Source organism: Bos grunniens, chromosome 4 (assembly GCF_055505025.1).
Source record: "Bos grunniens cultivar Pamir isolate PY7600 chromosome 4, Bosgru_T2T1.0, whole genome shotgun sequence".
Taxonomy (NCBI): domain Eukaryota; kingdom Metazoa; phylum Chordata; class Mammalia; order Artiodactyla; family Bovidae; genus Bos; species Bos grunniens.
In genome coordinates this window covers 87,200,172-87,224,725 of record NC_141168.1, presented here as the reverse complement: position 1 = coordinate 87,224,725, position 24,554 = coordinate 87,200,172, and the positions used below count along the sequence as shown (strand labels likewise).

At 38.9% G+C, this 24,554-nt stretch overlaps 1 protein-coding gene across 6 annotated transcripts in view; it reads right to left on the bottom strand.

The window, feature by feature from the left end:
- Positions 1-1,372: 1,372 nt before the first annotated feature.
- The window catches only part of CROT (carnitine O-octanoyltransferase), a 61,503-nt gene continuing 38,321 nt past the window's right edge, over positions 1,373-24,554 (bottom strand). For all 6 annotated transcript variants that reach the window (XM_086397288.1, XM_086397285.1, XM_086397291.1 and 3 more), the window contains 5 exons: positions 9,525-9,648; positions 8,082-8,160; positions 7,893-7,986; positions 7,659-7,778; positions 1,373-2,318 (listed from right to left, as the gene is read on the bottom strand). In XM_086397288.1, coding sequence (XP_086253414.1) covers positions 2,198-2,318; positions 7,659-7,778; positions 7,893-7,986; positions 8,082-8,160; positions 9,525-9,648 — 538 coding nt within the window. In that variant the 3' untranslated portion in view covers positions 1,373-2,197. The remainder of the gene's footprint in view (positions 2,319-7,658; positions 7,779-7,892; positions 7,987-8,081; positions 8,161-9,524; positions 9,649-24,554) is intronic.

Below are 24,554 nucleotides of genomic sequence, written 5' to 3'. Positions count from 1 at the left end.
AAGTTCTAAACATTTCTCCAAAGAAGACATACAGATCACCAACAGGCATATGAAAAGATGCTCAACATTGCTAATTATTAGAGAAATGCAAATCAAAACTACAATGAAGTGTCACCTCACATCAGTCAGAATGGCCATTAAGAACTCTACAAATAACAAATAGTGGAAAGGGTGTAGAGAAAAGGGAACCTTCCTATACTGTTGGTGAAAATGTAAATTGGTACAACCACTATGTGGGGAGAGAAGGGCAGCTCAAGAGGGAAATGATATATGTATACTTATGACATTTATGACATTATTATTTATGACATTATACATATGACATGATATATGTATACTTATGACATTAATGACTTACGACTTATGACATTTCACATTGTTGTACTGCAGAAACCAACACATTATAAAGCCACTTTCCCCCAATTAAATATTTTTTTTAAAAGAAAAAAAAAACCCAAATGATTCTGTGTGTGCTGACAATCAAGTCAACACTTGTACTAGTGAGTATAAAGGTCTTGACTCAGATTTCATCTTTGTAGTCTATATTAACTCTTAGTTCAGTTCAGTTCAGTTGCTCAGTCGTGTCCGACTCTTTGCGACCCCATGAATCGCAGCACGCCAGGCCTCCCTGGATACATCAAATGCCATAGAGGCCAACTCTGAATGTTTTCACAAAGGAATAACAATGGCAACCAGTCATCAAAACCAGAACCTATGAAAATGTAACCAAAAAAGGACATATATTCTACAACCAGTGCACTAAATGTATTGTAATATTTGTGGTAGGTTGCTACAAAATGGCCCCCAATAAACCATGCCCTCTTGTGCCCACTCATGTACATTTACCAAATCATTTACAAATTACTTTGCTGCTCCTCTTACTGTGAGGTAAAACCTTTTCCCTCCTCCACTTGATCCTGGGCTGCTCTGGTAACTCGTTCCAGCCAAGTGCACACAAAAGGGACATCATATGACTTCAACGTGACTTCAGAGCCTAGGCCTCAAGAGGTCTTTCAACTTCTACCCTTCCCTACTAGAACATTTCCACTGCCCAGTTCGGAAGTCCAGGCTAGAATCATGAATGATCAAACACCATGCAGACAAGTCCCAGCCACTATGGCCTCAGGCAGGCGTGAGGCTGTCTCAGGCTTTCCAGCCTCATCCGCCTACCTGGTACGGGCGGCGCTGTAACTCAGGCAAGACAGCAGCACAGCCGTGCGAGTGGGCTCAATCCACTGACACATCATGAGATGACCACCTGTTTTAAGACAGGAAGTTCTGGGGGGATTTATTAGACAACAAATATGCAACTGAACAGAAAGTAGAAGGCCACAGAGGAATGAATCACTCAAACACAAAACAAGAAGCTATATGATTTTGAAAATTTTATTTCCTGAGGGTAAAAACTACAAAACTGGATAAAGGAAAAAGAAATCCTGAGAATCTGATTTAGTATTCAATCCTTGTAAAGTCATTAAGTTTAAATATAAGTGCTTTAAGTTCATGTTCACAAAACTAATTATTGGGTTGGCCAGAAAGTTCATTTGGGTTTTTCTGTAAGAAAAACTATGGAAATGCTATGGAAAAACCCAAACAAACTTTGGGCAATTCAATGTAAGGATATAATAAATTTGTGGCGGTTTTTCGTATGTGTCAGAGGGTGTAAACCTCCTTACTACAACCTAATTCTGTCCAACATAAGCTTTTAGATTAAATTGTAGTGGTCTTTCCCAAACATAGTAGGCTTGTATCCCTGTGGTGAATGTGGAACCACTGATTTCAGGGAAGTTAGCATCCAATCATGTATTTCATATCCTTTGGCAACTAGGAAATATTAAAGTGCTTGAAAGATGGACTCTACGATGATGTCCAGAAAGAAGACTTATTACCTACTTAGGTACCAACAAAGATATCTGAGAGTTAGATTTGCACTGTTAAAATCTGTAGATTGGCATTGTTGAGGCTGATCTTAAACTATGCATAGTTCTATAGTCATATTGTAATTTGTATTGCTGCATCAGAGGAAGCTTAAAAATATTTCTACTTTCTATGTCAGGATAAATTTTGAGAGCATGATTCTACTGATCTCTACATTTAACAAGTTTCCTTCAGTTAACATCCCTTCCTGTCTCACAATACCACCCACTCCTGGCACCCAATTATATATTTTGGTAAGTGCTTAATAAATGATTAGTCTCTAGAGATGAGGCGTTTCCATCAGTTGCATCATATCATAGAAAGCATGAAAAACCTGCTGAACTAGCTTCTCTGCATCAGTCTCTGGACATGATTTCCAGGCTGAACAGGACACAACAAACCTGTGAAGTACAAATAATAAATGATTAAGTACAACACAATGTCAAATGGAAAAGGCTCCAAGTGGTGACAGTGAAGAAAGCCATGACCTCTGTTCCACCTGCCTATTCGTGTATGAAACAGGATTGCTTGCTCACTGTGGGTAAATGTAGCCTGACACAATAGAAAGTAAAGCCACATTCTTCCATATAGCACAACTCCTAATTTACCTTGTAACTAGAGCCTAAGTAAGGACAAAAGGGGACAAGAAACTATGCAGAGCTCAAGGGTGCTCTGGAGTTAGGTCTTAGTGTGCTAAATAAACTCGCCTTTTCCTATAAAGACCTTTCTAACATGCCACAAATGGGATGAGTTAAATGAATTCATGCCACTGTCTGCAATAAAACTTGAACTATTTTTAAAGAATATTTGAAGAGAGTAAACAAAAATAATAAAATAGAAAAAGAAGGGTAAGAGGAGAGAAAGGCTGTTTCTAGAAAAGCCAGAGAAACTCTCTTGAAGCCAAGATATGCCCTCCACACTATGTTCTTCTAGAAGCTCCTGGTGAAGAAATCCCCTATGCAGTAGCTGATAAAGGTGGCCCCAGGAAGCTGAAATAAATAGGAAGAAAGCCTGGCTCTTCGAGGGCTCAGAGCAGAAACGTGGTTACTAATTAATTTTCTTGTAACTAGCTTTCCCCTTTACAGACACACAAATTTTCTACACCAAAACATGCATTATGCTCAAGTTAAAATCAAAATATTGTATAATATAAGTCTGTGGATGACCATGCGATTTTCACATCACTGAAAATTAAGACAGGAAAGTAGTTATCTTTGACATGTACTTTAGATTAAGCAGAATGACATAAAAACATGTTCTGGCCCACTATATAATAATGAAACCAATGTTTGAGTGGATTATATTTGCTGAAAGATATATAGGAACCTACAGAAAGTCCTGCCTTGCTTTCACCGGTGATTCATGATCAGTAGGCATTTTCTAGCTATACTGTACATACACCTCTCAAATATTTAGCAAAAGCTAAGTATTTCTTCACAAAGAGTAACAATTTCTATTTATGTGTTAAATTTTTTTTAAAAATTCAGTTATATTTTTAAACTATAGAAAGAATAATCATTCCTACATGCACAATTCACCAAAGAATATACACAGATGCCAATAAACAAAGAGAAAATGTTCTGCTTCATATGAATTCAGGTTAGGTTATATTTTCCTATAAAAATTTGTATAGACTGCTTTATAATGCCTAAAGTTGGCAATGATATGATAAAATAAGGAACACTAATTATCATATTATTATTTGTAATGAGAAAAAGTGAAGATAGTAGGGAAGTGGTTTAATTATGGAAATCCATAAGACTAAACCTCAGATACGCAGATGACATCACTCTAATGGCCAAAAACTAAAGAGCCTCTTGATGAAGGTGAAAGAGGAGAGTGATAAAGCTGGCTTAAAACTCAATATTCAAAAAACTAAGATCATAGCATCCAGTCCCATCCCTTCACGGCAAGCAGAAGGGGAAAAAGTAGAAGCAGTGACAGATTTTCTTTTCCTGGGCTCCAAAATCACTGCAGACAGTGACTGGAGCCATGAAAGTAAAAGATACTTGCTTGCTCCTTGGAAGCAAAGCTATGGCAAACCTAGACAGTATATTCAAAAGCAGAGACATCACTTTTCTGACAAAGGTCTGTATAGCCAAATCTGTGGGTTTTCCTGTAGTCATGTACAGATGTGAGAATTGGACCATAAAGAAGGTTGATGCTTTCCAACTGTGCTGGAAAAGACTCTTGAGAGTCCAATGGACTGCAAGGAAATCAAACCAGTCAATCCTGAAGGAAATCAACCCTGAGTATTCATTGGAAGGATTGATACTGAAGTTCCAATACTTTGGACACCTGATGCGGAAAGCCAAATCACTGGAAAAGACACTGATGCTGGGAAAGATTGAGGGCAAAAGAAGAGGGCAGCAGAGGATGAGATGGTTGCATGGCATCACTGACTCAAGGACATGAATTTGAGCAAACTCTGGGAGATAGTGAAGGACAGGGAAACCTGGCATGCTGCAGTCCATTGGGTCACAGAGAGTCAGACACAATTTAGTGACTAAACAACAAGACTAAATATTACTCAACCAAAAATACCTCAAAGCATATTTAATGGCACTGAGAAATGGCTGAAATAATATTGAGAATGCAATTCACAAAAAAATAATTATAATATGATCTACATTTATAAAAAAGTATACGCTATAATCAATGCACATTATACATTAGAAAGATATGTCATGTCTTATAACAGAAACGTTAAATTTGTTCTTATATTTTTCCATATTTTACAAAATATTTTTAACAATGAGCATGAAGTACACATAAAATAAAATGCTATTTCAAAAATAAACTAACTTTCTCTAGGTCGTACATTTTCAAGCTTAACAATGAATGAAAAATTCCTTTCAGAGAATTTCCATGTATTTGGGGTATATACACAGTAATGACTCAGAAATTGAGTACACCTTGAGCTCTGACTTGTTTTCTGAGCTCCAAACTCATATATCCAACTGCCTACTGGCATATTATCTTGTATATAAATACAAATTATAATTAATTCCTGTATTAGCAGAAATTTTGAAGTGATCATGTACAAAACGAAATTATTACTTCTACACTAACATGCCCATTTCCCCTCTAATTTTCTCCATCCCAGTAAATGCCACCATTGGAATCAGTAATCCATCAGTAAGTCTTACTGGTTCTACCTCCAAAACATCTCTCAAACCTCTCCATGCTCTCCACCTTCAGTATCAGCTGCCTTGTTCAACATACATACCATCCATGCTTCCTGATTTCTTTCATCTCATTCTTGTTCATATTACTATCTACCTAATTTATTCTGCATATAACAGCCAAGGGTCCTTCTCAAATGTAAATACAACAAGTTTAACTTTAATACTTAAAATTGGTAAAATGCTTCCCGTTACTTTTTGGAGGAAATCCAAACTCTTTACCATGTTACAAGACCCTACATCAATGGAGCACCCCAACCAAATCAGTACCTTCAGGAATACTGCTTCCAAAGCTCTTCAGGTAATTCTCAGATGCACTAGGGTTGAGAACACTGCCCTTCCTACCAGTTTTAGCTCTGGTCTCCCCCTCTTCTATCTCTTTTTCTACTAACTTCCCACTCAATTGTTAATGTATAGCCATACTGCCCCTTAATATTCCAAGCTCTTCCCTAGCCTCAGATTTGTGTGCTTCTATTAAACAACAAAGTCACTGGGAAATAGGAATGAGCACAATGTGTTGAGCTGGAGATTCAAAAAAATTAAAAATCATGTTCTTGCAGGCTTATATTCTAGGAAGTAAAGATAGATAATACACACACACACACACAGACTGGGTGGTTATAAATGTTAAAATACAACAAGTGTGTGTGGAGAAGGGGGACTGCTATTTTAGATGGTCAGGGAAGGTCTCTCTGATGAGAGCCTTTGAAATAAGGGGGTTACCTTTGCACATACTGCAGGGAAGAGACTACTAAAAGGAGGAAATCACAACTGTGAGGGCCTCGAGGATAGTGCTTTCCTGGCAGGTACAAGGTAGCCTTTGTGGCTGGAGTGGAGGCAATTAGAAGCACTGCAGGAGACAAGGTCAGAGAGGCAGATGAGAGCAAGATCATGAGGTCTCTCAGGAGGACTCTGGATCTCGTGTGACTGAAAGGAAAAGCCCTCGGAGGATTCTGAGTAGGAGAGTATGACCTGGGTTCCATTTGGCCATCAGGGCTGCTGCGCAGAGAATGGTCTGCAGGGAAGGAAAAGCGAAAGCAAGAAGAGCACGGAGGACCTGCTGCAGAGCGAGCAGGGGACAGATGCTGGAGGGCTGTCCTCCTAGCAATTCATTTGATGAACTCCTTCACACCCTCGACATCTCAGCCTCATGAGCCCTCCTCAGACACGTCCCCTGACCACACACTACATAAAGCAGTGCTCTGTCTCCCTGCCAGCTTGTTTCTATGACCACACTGACTCAATAATATTCATCATTATTTGCAGTCACCCTACTTATTTGTTTCCTTTTGTTCCTATTTCCCATGTAAAAACTACAATCTACAAGAGAGGGGATCTCCTCTGTCTTGTGTCCTGAGCACACAAAACAATCTTCGGCACATTATAAGTTCTCACTAAATATTTCCTGAATGAGTGAATGGAAGTTCCGTCCCAGGATCATGAAAAATGTATTTTTTCAAAAAGTCAAAGACCTGAGGCATATATGGCCTAAACTCTTAACCCTGCATGCAAGGTGAGATCCACAACTTGCCAGGAAATATGTTACAATCTTCAGGTTTCTCTGTATGTGATGATGATTTTTGACTTCTGACTATTACAAAAAAGGATAATAAGATCTATGTTTAAACTTTATCATTAATTTATAAATTAATGTATAGAAACTGCAAATATGACTATGGGAATATGCCATCTAAGACTTAGATGTCAACAAACACAAGCACCTCGGGTATACACAAACCACGCTTGACATGGAGGCAGATAATAAAATTTTGAAAAAAATAATACTGACTAAATTCTTTAAAAAAGGAAAAGTAGAGAAACAGTATTTCAGAAAGTGAAACATGTCAGACAAACCATTACTTCCATTTTTCACATTCCACCTGAAATGCCTCTAAGCCTGCTCTCTTCTTATTCACACAGTGCTAAATGTAGCCTCGTTATGTTAATTCCCTGACCCAAGCTCTTACAAAAGAGACAGCCAGATGCTATGAACAGGGACTTTCCAAGTCTTTGTCAATTCTTAATTATCTTGTTCTCCACCACTCTTTCTCTTGCCAGGTTTTAGTATTTTCTTTCTCACTCTTTCCAAAAATTTAAGTCAAACCCCATACAATAAAAATGAAATGCATCTGACAGGGTAAACCATCCTTTTCTGAATATAAGTTAATTTACCTTGTCTTTTTTGGTATCATTGCTATTGTCTATGACTGTACTAACCACCACATATGTATAGACCATCAGTTTTTACCTGAACTTAGCATCAAATACCTGAGGTAGAACAAGTGTACTGTAATATGTGTACTGATTTTGGAGGATGATGATGACATGGTCACCGAGTCAATCTTGAAATGGTGTTGTGCACAAAACACCTCAAGGACTGATTTCACAAAAGTCTCAAAAGCAGGAAAGAGAGACTAATTATGCACCAAACACCTAAGTGGTAAAAAATAACTGCCCATGGAGCAAGTGACAGATGATAACATCAGAATCATAGTGGAGGGAAGACATTCAAAAAACGAAAATGAGCACAGTAAGAATAAAAAAGAGCAGCCTTACCTGTCATCTCTGATATGATAGAAGAATCCATAGCCATTGTGCACCATGGGAACCATCACGCCCTGGACTCTTAAATAACCAACCAGACTGGTTGAGAGAACAAAGTTTCCACCTCCTCCACTGCACAGCACAAAGAAAGGATATTTTACTAGGCTTACAGAGGCTTGTTTCTGAAAAGCTTTTAACATCCAGGAAGAAGAACTGCTGAGGTGACAAGACACCACTTTATGTTACCTCCTGGAGAAGAGGGGGTCTGTGAAGAGTTCTGGAACAGGGAGGCCTTCCTCCTTTGCTATGAGTGAGAGGCCTAAGAGATGACGGTCAAATCCTGCAATAGAACCCCAAACTTGAAGTTAGATAAGAGTTTCCTGCACAAGAGAATTTTTTTTTTTTTTTGAGTGACAATAATTCCAGTGTAAGTACCTTTTCCAGTTGAACAATCTTTCATCATTTTATTATGTTTTGCAAAAGCTTCTAACATCATGTGCTTCCGCTCAAGAAGCTGTATTAAAAATCAAGAGATACTTTAATAACAAACTGTACAGAAACCAAACGGAAAAACCTGAGCTCAAAGTAATTAGAATTTGGGTAATTCAGAAGAGAAAAAAGAAAGATTTCAAGAAAGACCTTAAGACACATAATTTTTGTGTCGTTTTCTGCACTTCTATTGCCTTTTTTAAAAAAATATGTTTTATATTGGGGTACAGTTGATTAACAATGTGGTGTTAGTTGCAGGTGCACATCAAAGTGATTCAGTTCTACATATACATTTATCCATCCTTTTGCAGATTCTTTTCTCATTTAGGTTATTATGCTCAGAATACTGAGCAGACTTCTCTATGCTTTATAGTAGGTCCTAGTCGGTTATCCATTTAAAATATATCAGTGTGTTCATGTCAATTCCCCACTTCCAATCTATCCCTCCTCCCAACCCTTACCCTCTTCCACTGCCTTTTCCTTCCTATATGCTCCGAAACTTATTTCCTTTCCAGAACAAGAAAATAGGAACTTGTGGGTAGCACTAAAGTGATATTAACAAGTATAAAGACAAAAGCAATTATGATTGCAAAACGAAAGCATAGTTGTACAAAAAAGATAATTAAGCAGCTCCATGAAATTAAAATAAGGTAACACATATATAACTAGGTGCTTTCCTGGTGGCTCAGTGGTAAAGAATCCGCCTGCAATGCAGGAGACAGGGGTTCGATCCCTGGGTCAGGAATATCCCCTGGAGAAGGAAATGGTCACCCACTCCATTATTCTTGTCTGGGAAATCCCAGGGACAGAGGAGCCTGGTGGGGTACAATCCATGGCGTCGCAAAGAGTTGGACACAACAGTGACTACACAACAATATATAACTATAACTATGTCTATCAAGACTAAAGAAGCAAATGCAATACCAAAACAGCAGTGGGAACATACCACCCTTTTGTGGTAAATGCTTAAAAGTAAGTATAAAACAAAACAAAACATATAAAGCTATATTGGTTCTAATATTAAAAAAAAAATCTCATTTCAAAAACGTTCAACCACATCAAGAAAAGTTTCCTTGTAAAGGCGTTTGGGAACAGTCTGCATTGTATGAGTATTATCTAAAGGCAGATCAACAGTAGTGAAATACTCAAGGTGTGGGAAATTATTTTGCCTCGAAGATGACACAAATGGGCTTATCAGGTCTTCCCTGTTTCTTATTCTCTCCAAGGGCATACTTCACTGGCAAATGAAGAAATGTTTGACAGTTTCCAGGAAAAAATGTTTGAAAATATTTTACTGATTCAGGGATTTGAAGAAGTTAGTTATTCAAGGGTCATGTTTCCTTTAGAACAGACAACTTATCTTAATTTTTTTTCTTTTTGAATACTCACACTGGTAGAAGGATTCTGCATGGATTGGCACCAATTGACTGCTTCTACTGTACATGGTCGCACAGTCTCTGTACGGCCATGATAAAATAATCTTGTCATAGCTGTTTCATAGCAGCAACCAGGACTATGAGAAAAAAGAAAAATGAAAGAGAATGTATTATGAGAAAGAAAACACTATAATGTTACTACAAAGAGTTTACCTAGTAAAGCTGGCTTTAGTCAGAGATTAAGTTCTATGATATACACTGCAATTGAGATTTTCAATAACAAGAGGCTATTTTCAACAGCCAAGAGCAAAAACTACTCAGGCCTAGTATAACATATGTTTCAAAGGCGTGCCTGCCGTCAGGTTGTATGCTTTGGTGTCTGTGGTAGGTGGCCTCTAAGATGCATCCAGTGGTCCCTGCCTCCTGCTCCTAATGCCCTGGTATAACCCCTCACGCTGTGTGTAGGATGGTCTTGGTGTCTTCTTTCTAACAAAAAGAACAGGACAAAAGCAGTTTGAAGTCACTTCTGAAATCAGGTTACAAAGTGAGCTCTCTCATGCGCTTTCACTTCCTCACTCTGAGGAAAGCCTGCTGCCATGCTGGGGGCTGCCCTGTAGAGAGGCCTCTAAACTAGAGCTTGGGAGGAAAGGCACCTTACTAATAACCACTTGAGTCTAGACACAGATCCTCTTGCAGGAGTGCCTTCAGGTGGGGACACGGCACTGGCTGACACCCTGACTATAGCAATGAGGTCAGAGGCATCCAGCTAAGCTGCGCCTGGCTTCCTGACAGACAGAAAATGCGAGATGACAAGGAAGTGTTTGTTGTTCCCAGCTACTAAGATATTGGGTAATTCGTTACATGGCAATAGAGAATACAGTGTGCTTGGCCTTTAGTTCCCTCATACAGAGCTCAAATGACTGTAAAATTAAGTAAAAGCATTATTTAATAAGTTCCCTAGGGCAGGGGTCCTCAAACCTCTGGGATCCAATGCCTGATGACCTGAGGTGGAGCTGATGTAATATTGGAAATAAAGTGCACGATAAATGTAATGTGCTTAAATCATGTTGAAACTCTCCCCCTGCCTCCCCATGGAAAATCTGTCTTCCACAAAACCAATCCCTGGTGCCAGTAAGGTTGGGAACTGCTGCCCAAGGATGATGACTATTTTCCTCGGTTGGAGAATGATATAAATGATATAACAATTTTCAGTACAAAGCTCTCTTTCCTGGTGATAGGAATTCAGTCAAAGCAATAAAATGGAATTAGAGTAAAAGGTCTGAAAGTGGGCACTGCTGCTGCCACCGCCACGTCGCTTCAGTCGTGTCCGACTCTATGAGACCCCAGAAGGGGTCAAACACTTTTTTATTTTTTGGTCATGCCACACAGCTTGTGGAATCTTAGTTCCCTGATCAGGGATCAAACCTGGGTCCATGGCAGTGAAATCACCAAGTCTTAACCACTGGACCACCAAGAAATTCCCTCAAATAGTTATTGGGCCTCCTCTGTTCAATGTTTCTATAAGACTATCTCCCTGAGCTGAAATAGTATCTTTTCAAAATGTGAATAAGAAAGTATAAGTAACAATCTAGGGACTTCCCTCCTGGCCCAGTGGGTAAGACTTTGCCTTCTAGTGTAGGGGGTGTGCGTTCAATTCCTGGTTGGGGAGCTAGGATACCACATACCTCCTGGCCAAAAAACCAAAACAGAAGCAATACTGTAACAAATTCAACAAAGACTTTAAAAATGGCTCACATAAAAAACCTTTAAAAAAAATTAAAAATAAAGGCAGTAAGAATGAATGAAAAAATATCACTACTCAGCAACTTGTAATGAAATAATAGAGATATTGGTAATGATCATCAACGGCCACTAAAACCATTAGGTAAAAATATCAGGGAGGAAACTTTATAATGGATGTTGGCTAACAACTGAACAGGATATGATAGGAAACAAATAAGATGAACTATTTGATTTACTGTTCTAAAAAATAATAAAATTTACTGATTACTATTTTTAAGTTTCCAAATCTAACTATCAGTTTATAGGAAACATGGGAGACAGAGCAACAATGCTTAACAGTTTTTTTAAAGGACAAATACATAAACTAGTAATAAAAATTTATGTCCATGAACACACAATGTAAAAAAACGTAATCTGTGACAAAATAAAAAGGACAGCACCATGATGGACAAAAGCACAGTGTATACTACTGAAACTAAGCCAGTATTATTCAAACTAGGTTGTTATAAATTTAAGATGTTAAACGTAGTTTCCAAGGTAGCCATAAAGAAAACGGCTTAAAAAATAGAGACAAGAAAGACAGGGAAATCAAAATGGTACACTACAAAAAAAAAAAAAAAATCAACTAAATACCAAAAAATGCAGGAATGAAGGAACTGAAGAACAAAAACACATAAGACCTACAGAGTACATAGCAAAAGGGCAGAATTCTCCCTCATCAGTAATTATCTTAAATATAAATATATTAAACTCTGCAAAGGTAGAGATTGGCAAAATGAACAAAATCACAGTCTATATACTATCCTCAAGAGATTTGCTTTAGATATGAAAACAGTTCAGTCACTCAGTCGTGTCTGACTCTTTGCGACCCCATGAACCGCAGTATGCCAGGCCTCCCTGTCCATCACCAACCCCAGAGTCCACCCAAACCCATGTCCACTGTGTCGGTGATGCCATCCAACCATCTCATCCTCTGTCGTCCCCTTCTCTTCCTGCCCCTAATCCCTCCCAGCATCAGGGTCTTTTCAAATGAGTCAGCTCTCCACATCAGGTGGCCAAAGTATTGGAGTTTCAGCTTCAACATCAGTCCCTCCAATGAACACGAAGGACTGATCACCTTTAGGATGAACTGGTTGGATTTCCTTGCAGTCCAAGGGACTCTCTCATCCAACTCTCACATCCATACATGACCACAGGAAAAACCATAGCCTTGACTAGATGGACCTTTGTTGGCAAAGTAATGTCTCTGCTTTTTAATATGCTATCTAGGTTGGTCATAACTTTCCTTCCAAGGAGTAAGCGTCTTTTAATTTCATGGCTGCAGGCACCATCTGTAGTGATTTTGGAGCCCAGAAAAATAAAGTCAGCCACTGTTTCCACTGTTTCCCCATCTATTTTCCATGAAGCGATGGGACTGGATGCCGTGATCTTCGTTTTCTGAATGTTGAGCTTTAAGCCAACTTTTTCACTCTCCACTTTCACTTTCATCAAGAGGCTTTTTTTTAGTTCCTCTTCACTTTCTGCCAGAAGGGTGGTGTCATCTGCATACGTGAGGTTATTGATATTTCTCCCGGCAATCTTGATTCCAGCTTGCGCTTCCTCCAGCCCAGCGTTTCTCATGATGTATTCTGCATACAAGTTAAATAAGCAGGGTGAAAATATACAGCCTTGACATACTCCTTTTCCTATTTGGAACCAGTCTGTTGTTCCATGTCCAGTTCTGACTGTTGCTTCCTGACCTGCATATAGGTTTCTCAAGAGGCAGGTCAGGTGGTCTGGTATTCCCATCTCTTGAATTTTCCACAGTTTATTGTGATCCATACAAAGGCTTTGGCATAGTCAATAAAGCAGAAAGAGATGTTTTTCTGGAACTCTCTTGCTTTTTCCATGATTCAGCGGATGTTGGCAATTTGATCTCTGGTTCCTGTGCCTTTTCTAAATCCAGCTTGAACATCTGGAAGTTCATGGTTCACATATTGCTAAAGACTGGCTTGGAGAATTTTGAGCATTACTTTACTAGCATGTGAGATGAGTACAACTGTGCAGTAGTTTGAGCATTCTTTGGCATTGCCTCTCTTAGGGATTGGAATGAAAACTGACCTTTTCCAGTCCTGTGGCCACTGCTGAGTTTTCCAAATGTGCTGACATATTGAGTGCAGCACTTTCACAGCATCATCTTTTAGAATTTGAAATAGCTCAACTGGAATTCCATCACCTCCACTAGCTTTGTTTGTAGTGATGCTTCCTAAGGCCCACCTGACTTCACATTAGGTTAAAAATAAAAGGATGAAAAAAATGGTAACCAAAAGAGCTGGAGTGGCTACAGATTTTTTTTTCTATTTGGAGTGGCAGTATTATTATCAGACAAACTGTATTTTAAGTGAAAAGCTGAATGAGACAAACAGGACATTATGTACTGATGAAAGATATAACTCATCAAGACATAACAACTATAAAAATGTATGTACCCAACAAGAGAGTTCGAAGATACATGAAGCAAACTCTAACAGAATTGAAAATAAAACTAGACAGCTCTACAACAACAGTCACAGACTTCAATATCGAACTTTCAATAATGGATAAAACATGTAGACATAAGATCAACAAGGAAACAGAAGCCTTGAACAACACTGTTCAAGCCTTGAACAACAACTACACCCAAAAGACAGTGGCTCAAAGGTAAAGCATCCACCTGCAATGCAGAGATACAGGTTCAGTCCCTCGGCTGGGAAGATCCCCTGGAGAAGGGCATGGCAACCCACTCCAGTATTCTTGCCTGGAGAAACCTATGGACAGAGAAGCCTGGTGGGCTACAGTCCATAGGGTCACAAAGAGTCAGACACAACTGAAACAATTTAGCATGCACGTGTGCAAAAGACAGAATGAGAATAAGCCACTAATAGTAGAATATAAATTCTTTTCAAGTACACATGGAACATTCACCAGGATAGCCATATATTAGGGCACAGAGTAACTCAATAAATTTAAAAAGACTGGAACCATACCAAGTATCTTCTTCAATGACAATAGGATGAAGCTAAAAAGCAACAGAAGAAAAACTGAAAAATTCACATATATGTAGAAATAAAACAACACACTCTTAACCAACTGGTTGGGAAGAAATCACAAGGTATATCAGAAAACACACTGAGATAAATGAAAAGCAGAACAGAACTTACCAAAATTTATAGAATGAAGCAAAAGCACTGTTCAGAGGGAAATTCATGGCTCTAAATATTTATATTAAAGAAGAAAATCTCAAATCAGTAAATTAACTGCACACCTTAAGGAATTAGGAAAAAGAAGAGCCAACTAGACCCAAAGCCAGCAAAAAAACAAATTAAGATCACAGTAGAGATAAACAAAATACAGATATGAAAAACAAAGAAAGTGAACTAAACCAAAAGTTGATTCTTTGTAAAGATAAACAAAATTGACAAGCTTTTAGCTCTACTGACTAGAAAAAAGGGAGAAGACATCAATTATTACAATAAACTATGAAACAGAGGGCATCACTACTGACTTTACAGAAATAAAAAAAGCACCACAAGAGAACATTTTGAACAACCATTTACAATAAACTGGATGAAGTGAAGTGAAGTCGCTCAGTCGTGTCCGACTGTTTGTGACCCCATGGACTGTAGCCTATCAGGCTCTTCTGTCCATGGGATTTTTCAGGCAAGAGTGCTGGAGTGGATTGCCATTTCCTTCTCCAGGGGATCTTCCCAACCCAGGAATCAAACCCAGGTCTCCCGCATTGCAGGCAGACACTTTACCGTCTGAGCCACAGACAAATTCTGAGGAATACACAAATGACCAAATCTAACTCAAGAGAAAATAGAAATACGACTGGACGTGTAACAAGTAATGAGATGAATCAGCAATCAGAAACCTCCCTACAAAGTTAAGTTCTGGATCAGATGGCTTTACTGATGAATTCTAAATTAAAAAAAAATCAACCACTAATCCTTCTCAAATTCTTCCAAAAACACTAGAGAGGAGGGATCATTTCCTTACTCATAAAATGAGACCGGCATTACCCTGATACCAAAATTAGGCAAAAACACTGTAAGAATAGACACTACAGACTGATATTCCTTATGTCTGAAATCCAAATATTATCACTCAGTCACATCTGACTCTTTGTGACCCCATGAACTGCAGCCTGCCAGGCTCCTATGTCTATGAGATTCTCTAGGCAAGAATACTGGAGTAGATTGCCATTTCCTCCTCCAGAAGATCTTCCTGACCAAGGGATCAAACCCATGTCTCCTATGTCTCCTGCATTGCAGGTGGACTGTTTATACGCTGAGCCATCAGGGAATAGATGCAAAAATCCTCTCCAATTTACTAGAAAATTGAATTTAACAGCAGATTAAAAGGATGATACAGTAAGTCTCCTACATATGAACCTTCAAGTTGCCAACTTTCAAAGATGTGAACGTGTGTTCACATCAATCATGTAAGTTAGTTCACATGTCTGGTGTACACTGTCATGAGCATGCATCCTCTGCAAGTGGTTGTTCAAATTGCCCTCCGTCTCCTATTGCTGATGATCCTTCAGCTCCACCATCTCCCCATCTCTGCCTCCTCCAGTCAGTAATTCTTCTTGTTCACTCAATGCCAGCCTCCATATGCCAGCTGTTGTACTGTACTACTGTATTCTTCAAGGTACCGTAAGATTAAACGTTTTATTTTTTGTGTTTGTTTTTTATATATTATTTGTGTGAAATATATAAACCTACTACAGTACAGTACTATACAGTTGACTATGTTAGTTGGGTACCTAGGCTAACTTTGTTGGTCTTACTAACAAACCGGACTCACAAATGAGCACTCAGAACAGAACTCATTTGTATGTAGGGATCTCACTGTACACCATGACCAAGTAGGATTTATCCCAGTAATGCAAGGATGGTGCAACATAGGAAAATCAATGTAATACACTACATTAATAGAATGAAGAAAAAGACCTACATGATAATCACAATTGATACAGCAACAGCTTTTTATAAAATCTCGTACTCTCCCATAATAAAAAGTGAACAAAGGAATTTCCTCAATATGATAAAGACTTATGAAAAACCCACAGTTAACACGATACTCAGTGGTGGAAAACCAAAAATTTCCCAGCTAAGATTAATAATAAAGTAAGGATGCCTGCTTCTGCCAATTCTATTCAACATAGTACTGGCTGTTCTAGCTATAAAGAAAGAAATAAAAGGCATCCAAATCAGAAAGGAAAAACTGAAGCTATCTCTATTCACAGATACCTGGTCTTATACATGGAAAATGCTAAAGAATCTACAAAAAAATTGTTGGAGCTAATAAATGAATTCAGTTTTTTCACGGTATGAAGTCAACATGCAAACATCACTTGCATTTCTATACACTAGCAATAAGTAATCTGAAAAGTAAATCAAGAAAACAATTTACAATAGCATCAAAAAGAACACTTAGGACTAAGTTTACCCAAGGAGACAAAAAGACATGTACACTGAAAACTAGAGAAGCCAGTGCAATGAGAAGTCCGTGGACAAGGGGAGGAGCGAAGATGGCGGAGGAGTAGGACAGGGAGACTACTTTTCCCCCCACAAATTCATCAAAAGAACATTTAAACGCCGAGTAAATTGCACAAAACAACTTCTGAATGCCGGCAGAGGACATCAGGCACCCAGAAAAGCAGCCCATTGTCTTGGAAAGGAGATAGGAAAAAATATAAAAGACAAAAAAAGAGACAAAAGAGGGAGGGATGGAGCTCCATTCTGGGAAGGGAGTCTTAAAAAGAGAGAAATTTCCAAACACCAGGAAACACTCACTGCCGAGTCTGTGGAGAGCCTTGGAAGCACAGAGGGCAACATAACAGGGAGGAAAAATAAATAAATAATTAAAACCCACAGATTACGAGCCCAGCGGTAACTCCCCCAGCACAAAAGCAGCGCAGACGCCTGCACCCGCCACTAGCAAGTGGGGGCTGGGCAGGGAGGCGCGAGCTGCATCACTTAGAATAAGGACCTGGCCTGAATGCCCTGAGCGCTATCTGAGCGAACTAACTTGGGCTAGCAAACCAGACGGTGGGATAACTACCACGGGAAAAGCCAGCCCTAACCTAAGACACCGCCAGGCCCGCGCACGGAACAAAGGACTGAACAGAGATAGCCGGCTGCAGACCATCCCCCTCTGGTGACAGGCAGCCAGAGTTGGAAGGGGGCAATCGCAGCCCCAGAGAGACATGATCTACAAAACTGTAAGCAGGCTTCTTTGCTAACTAAGACTTCTTGGGGTTCTGGACGGTCAACATTCACCTGAGAACGTGCGCCGGTTGTACACCCAGAAAACTAAGCGGCAGGAATGGGGGAGGCGATAAGTCGCAGCGACTGCACTCGCCAAACACCTCATCTCCTGAGCTGCTCGGACCTGGGAAGGGCACAAAACGCAGGCCCAATTGAGTCTGTGCCTCTGAGGACTACCCGAGCGCCTGAACCTGAGTGGCTTAGACCTGGGAGGTGCATGCAGCCCAGGGCTGCCCTTGGACGGTTCCCGGGGGAGCAACCTAGAGCCTGAGCAGTGTGGGCAGGAAGGGCACACGCGCCCTGAGCGAGGGCAAACCCAGTGTGGCTGAGGCACTGCGAGCACACGCCAGTGTTATTTCTTTGCAGCGTCCCTCCCTCCCCACAGCGCGACTGAACAAGTGAGCCTAAAGAAAAAAAAAAAAGTGTCCACCACCGCCCCCTTTGTGTCAGGGTGGAAATCAGACACTGAAGAGACCAGCAAACACAAGAAGCTAAAACAGAGGGAACCCCCTGGGAAGCAACAGGTGCAATAGATTAAAACCCTGTCATTAGTACCAACTACACAGGAAGGGGCCTATAGATCTTGAGAAATATAAGCCGGACCAAGGAACTAGCCGAAAATGAACTGACCCCACTCACACTGCCCACAACACCACCAGAGAAAGTCCTAGATATATTTTTACTATTTTTAAGACCATTCTTTTTTAATTTTTAAAAAATTTTAAGTCCTCTATTACTCCTTTAATTTTCACTTTTATAACCTACTATTACTTTGCAAAAAAAAAGACCCTATTTTTTAAAAAGCAAACTTCATATATATTTTTTTAATAATTTTTGTGACTTTTTTTTTTCCTCTTTTTTTTTTTCTTCTTTAACATTGTATTTTTGAAATTCCAAACTCTACTCTAGATTTTTAATTTTTTCTTTTTGGTATTTGTTATCAATTTTGTACCTATATTTTTTTTATAATTTTTGTGACTTTGTTTTTTTTTTCTTTTTCTCTTTCTTCTTCTTCTTCTTTTCTTTAACATTGTATTTTCAAAATTCCAAACTCTACTCTAGATTTTTAATTTTTGCTTTTTGATATTTGTTATCAATTTTGTACCTTTAAGAACCCAATCTTCAGTATCCATTTTTACTTGGGAGCGAGATTACTGGCTTGACTGCTCTCTCCCCCTTTGGACTCTCCTTTTTCTCCACCAGGTCGCCTGTGTCTCCTCCCTAACCCCTCTCTGCTCTACCCAACTTTGTGAATTTCTGTGTGTTCCAGATGGTGGAGAACACTTAGGGAACTGATTACTGGCTGGATCTGTCTCTCTCCTTTTCATTCCCCTCTTTTATCCTCCTGGCCACCTCTGTATCTTTCCTCCCTCTTCTCTTCTCTGTATAACTCCGTGAACATCTCTGAGCGGTCCAGTTGTGGAGTGCACGTAAGGAAGTGATTACAGGCTAGCCTGCTCTCTCCTCTACTGATTCCACCTCATCTCATTCGGGTCACCTCTAACTCCCTCCTCCCTCTTCTCTTCTCCATGTAATTCTGTGAACCTCTCTGGGTGTCCCTCACTGTGGAGAAACTTTTCATCTTTAACCTAGATGTTTTATCAATGGTGCTGCATAGAAGGAGAAGTTTTGAGACTACTGTAAAAATAAGACTGAAAACCGGAAGCAGGAGGCTTAAGTCCAAACCCTGACTCCAGGGAACTCCTGACTCCAGGGAACATTAATTGACAGGAGCTCATCAAACGCCTTCATACCTACACTGAAACCAAGCACCACCCAAGGGCCAACAAGTTCCAGAGCAAGACATACCATGCAAATTCTCTAGCAACACAGGAACACAGCCTTGAGCTCCAATATACAGGCTGCCCAAAGTTACTACAAAACCATAGACATCTCATAACTCATTACTGGACACTTCATTGCACTCCAGAGAGAACAAATCCAGCTCCACCCACCAGAACACCGACACAAGCTTCCCTAACCAAGAAACCTTGACAAGCCACCTGTACAAACCCACCCACAGTGAGGAAACGCCACAATAAAGAGAACTCCACAAACTGCCAGAATACAGAAAGGACACCCCAAACTCAGCAATATAAACAAGATGAAGAGACAGAGGAATACCCAGCAGGTAAAGGAACAGGATAAATGCCCCCCAAACCAAACAAAAGAGGAAGAGATAGGGAATCTACCTGATAAAGAATTCCGAATAATGATAGTGAAAATGATCCAAAATCTTGAAATCAAAATGGAATCACAGATAAATAGCCTGGAGACAAGGATTGAGAAGATGCGAGAAAGGTTTAACAAGGACCTAGAAGAAATAAAAAAGAGTCAATATATAATAAATAATGCAATAAATGAGATCAAAAACACTTTGGAGGCAACAAATGGTAGAATAACAGAGGCAGAAGATAGGATTAGTGAATTAGAAGATAGAATGGTAGAAATAAATGAATCAGAGAGGAAAAATGAAAAACTAATTAAATGAGGACAATCTCAGAGACCTCCAGGACAATATTAAATCCTACAACATTCGAATCATAGGAGTCCCAGAAGAAGACAACAAAAAGAAAGACCATGAGAAAATACTTGAGATAATAGTTGAAAACTTCCCTAAAATGGGGAAGGAAATAATCACCCAAGTCCAAGAAACCCAGAGAGTCCCAAACAGGATAAACCCAAGGCGAAACACCCCAAGACACATATTAATCAAATTAACAAAGATCAAACACAAAGAACAAATATTAAAAGCAGCAAGGGAAAAAACAACAAATATCACACAAGGGAATTCCCATAAGGATAACAGCTGATCTTTCAATAGAAACTCTTCAAGCCAGGAGGGAATGGCAAGACATACTTAAAGTGATGAAAGAAAAAAGCCTACAGCCCAGATTACTGTACCCAGCAAGGATCTCATTCATATATGAAGGAGAAATCAAAAGCTTTACAGACAAGCAAAAGCTGAGAGAATTCAGCACCACCAAACTAGCTCTCCAACAAATACTAAAGGATATTCTCTAGACAGGAAACACAAAAAGGGTGTATAAACTCAAACCAAAAACAATAAAGTAAATGGCAACGGGATCATATTTATCAATAATTACTTTAAACGTAAATGGGTTGAATGCCCCAACCAAAAGACAAAGACTGGCTGAATGGATACAAAAACAAGACCCCTACATATGTTGTCTACAAGAGACCCACCTCAAAACAGGGGACACATACAGACTGAAAGTGAAGGGCTGGAAAAAGATTTTCCATGCAAATAGAGACCAAGAGAAAGCAGGAGTAGCAATACTCATATCAGATAAAATAGACTTTAAAACAAAGGCTGTGAAAAGAGACAAAGAAAGTCACTACATAATGATCAAAGGATCAATCCAAGAAGAAGATATAACAATTATAAATATATATGCACCCAACATAATAGCACTGCAATATGTAAGACAAATGCTAACAAGTATGAAAGGGGAAATTAACAATAACACAATAATAGTGGGAGACTTTAATACCCCACTCACACCTATGGATAGATCAACTAAACAGAAAATTAACAAGGAAACACAAACGTTAAACGATACAATAGACCAGTTAGACCTAATTGATATCTACAGGACATTTCACCCCAAAACAATGAATTTCACCTTTTTCTCAAGCAGACACGGAACCTTCTCCAGGACAGATCACATCCTGGGCCATAAATCTAGCCTTGGTAAATTCAAAAAAATTGAAATCATTCCAAGCATCTTTTCTGACCACAATGCAGTAAGATTAGATCTCAATTATGGGAGAAAAATTATTAAAAATTCCAACATATGGAGGCTGAACAACATGCTGCTGAATAACCAACAAATCACAGAAGAAATCAAAAAAGAAATCAAAATTTCCATAGAAACAAATGAAAATGAAAACACAACAACCCAAAACCTATGGGACACTGTAAAAGCAGTCCTAAGGGGAAAGTTCGTAGCAATACAGGCATACCTCAAGAAACAAGAAAAAAGTCAAATAAATAACCTAACTCTACACCTAAAGCAACTAGAAAAGGAAGAAATGAAGAACCCCAGGGTTAGTAGAAGTAAAGAAATCTTAAAAATTAGGGCAGAAATAAATGCAAAAGGAACAAAAGAGACCATAGCAAAAATCAACAAAGCCAAAAGCTGGTTCTTTGAAAGGATAAATAAAATTGACAAACCATTAGCCAGACTCATCAAGAAACAAAGGGAGAAAAATCAAATCAATAAAATTAGAAATGAAAATGGAGAGATCACAACAGACAACACAGAAATACAAAGGATCATAAGAGACTATTATCAGCAATTATATGCCAATAAAATGGACAACATGGAAGAAATGGACAAATTCTTAGAAAATTACAACTTTCCAAAACTCGACCAGGAAGAAACAGAAAATCTTAACAGACCCATCACAAGCATGGCAAATTGAAACTGTAATCAGAAATCTTCCAGCAAACAAAAGCCCAGGTCCAGATGGCTTCACAGCTGAATTCTACCAAAAATTTAGAGAAGAGCTAACACCTATCCTACTCAAACTCTTCCAAAAATTTCAGAGGAAGGTAAACTTCCAAACTCATTCTACGAGGCCACCATCACCCTAATATCAAAACCTGACAAAGATGCCACAAAAAAAGAAAACTGCAGGCCAATATCACTGATGAACATAGATGCAAAAATCCTTAACAAAATTCTAGCAATCAGAATCCAACAACACATTAAAAAGATCATACACCATGACCAAGTGGGTTTATCCCAGGGATGCAAAGATTCTTCAATATCCACAAATCAATCAATGTAATACACCACATTAACAAATTGAAAAATAAAAACCCTATGATTATCTCAATAGATGCAGAGAAAGCCTTTGACAAAATACAACATCCATTTATGATAAAAAAAACTCTCCAGAAAGCAGGAATAGAAGGAAAATACCTCAACATAATAAAAGCTATATATGACAAACCCACAGCAAACATTATCCTCAATGGTGAAAAATTGACAGCATTTCCCCTAAAGTCAGGCACAAGACAAGGGTGCCCACTCTCACCACTACTATTCAACATAGTTTTGGAAGTTTTGGCCACAGCAATCAGAGCAGAAAAAGAAATAAAAGGAATCCAAATTGGAAAAGAAGAAGTAAAACTCTCACTGTTTGCAGATGACATGATCCTCTACATAGAAAACCCTAAAGACTCCACCAGAAAATTATTAGAACTAATCAATGAATATAGTAAAGTTACAGGATATAAAATCAACATACAGAAATCCCTTGCATTCCTATATACTAATAATGAGAAAATAGAAAGAGAAATTAAGGAAGCAATTCCATTCACCGTTGCAATGAAAAGAAGAAAATACTTAGGAATATATCTACCTAAAGAAACTAAAGACCTATATATAGAAAATTATACAACACTGGTGAAATAAATCAAAAAGGACACTAATAGATGGAGGAATATACCATGTTCATGGATTGGAAGAATCAATATAGTGAAAATGAGTATACTACCCAAAGCAATTTATAGATTCAATACAATTCCTATCAAGCTACCAATGGTATTCTTCACAGAGCTAGAACAAATAATTTCACAATTTGTATGGAAATACAAAAAACCTCGAATAGCCAAAGCAATCTTGAGAAAGAAGAATGGAACTGGAGGAATCAACCTGCCTGACTTTAGGCTCTACTACAAAGCCACACTCATCAGGACAGTGTGGTATGGGCACAAAGACAGAAATATAGATTAATGGAACAAAATAGAAAGCCCAGAGATAAATCCATGCACCTATGGACACCTTATCTTTGACAAAGGAGGCAAGAATATACAATGGATTAAAGACAATCTCTTTAACAAGTGGTGCTGGGAAAACTGGTCAACCACTTGTAAAAGAATGAAACTAGAACACTTTCTAACACCGTACACAAAAATAAACTCAAAATGGATTAGAGATCTAAACGTAAGACCAGAAACTATAAAACTCCTAGAGGAGAACATAGGCAAAACACTCTCTGACATACATCACAGCAGGATCCTCTATGACCCACCTCCCAGAATATTGGAAATAAAAGCAAAAATAAACAAATGGGACCTAATTAAACTTAAAAGCTTCGGCACATCAAAGGAAACTATAAGCAAGGTGAAAAGACAGCCTTCAGAATGGGAGAAAATAATAGCAAATGAAGCAACTGACAAACAACTAATCTCAAAAATATACAAGCAACTCCTACAGCTCAATTCCAGAAAAATAAATGACCCAATCAAAACATGGGCCAAAGAACTAAATAGACATCTCTCCACAGAAGACATACAGATGGCTAACAAACACATGAGAAGATGCTCAACATCACTCATTATCAGAGAAATGCAAATCAAAACCACTATGAGGTACCATTTCACGCCAGTCAGAATGGCTGCAATCCAAGTCTACAAGCAATAAATGCTGGAGAGGGTGTGGAGAAAAGGGAACCCTCTTACACTGTTGGTGGGAATGCAAACTAGTATAGCCACTATGGAGAACAGTGTGGGGATTCCTTAAAAAACTGGAAATAGAACTGCCTTATGACCCAGCAATCCCACTGCTGGGCATACACACCGAGGAAACCAGAAGGGAAAGAGACACGTGTACCCCAATGTTCATCGCAGCACTGTTTATAATAGCCAAGACATGGAAGCAACCTAGATGTCCATCAGCAGATGAATGGATAAGAAAGCTGTGGTACATATACACAATGGAGTATTACTCAGCCATTAAAAAGAATACATTTGAATCAGTTCTAATGAGGTGGATGAAACTGGAGCCTATTATACAGAGTGAAGTAAGCCAGAAAGAAAAACACCAATACAAATAGTATACTAACACATATATATGGAATTTAGAAAGATGGTAACAATAACCCTGTATACGAGGCAGCAAAAGAGACACTGATGTATAGAACAGTCTTTTGGACACTGTGGGAGACGGAGAGGGTGGGATGATTTGGGAGAA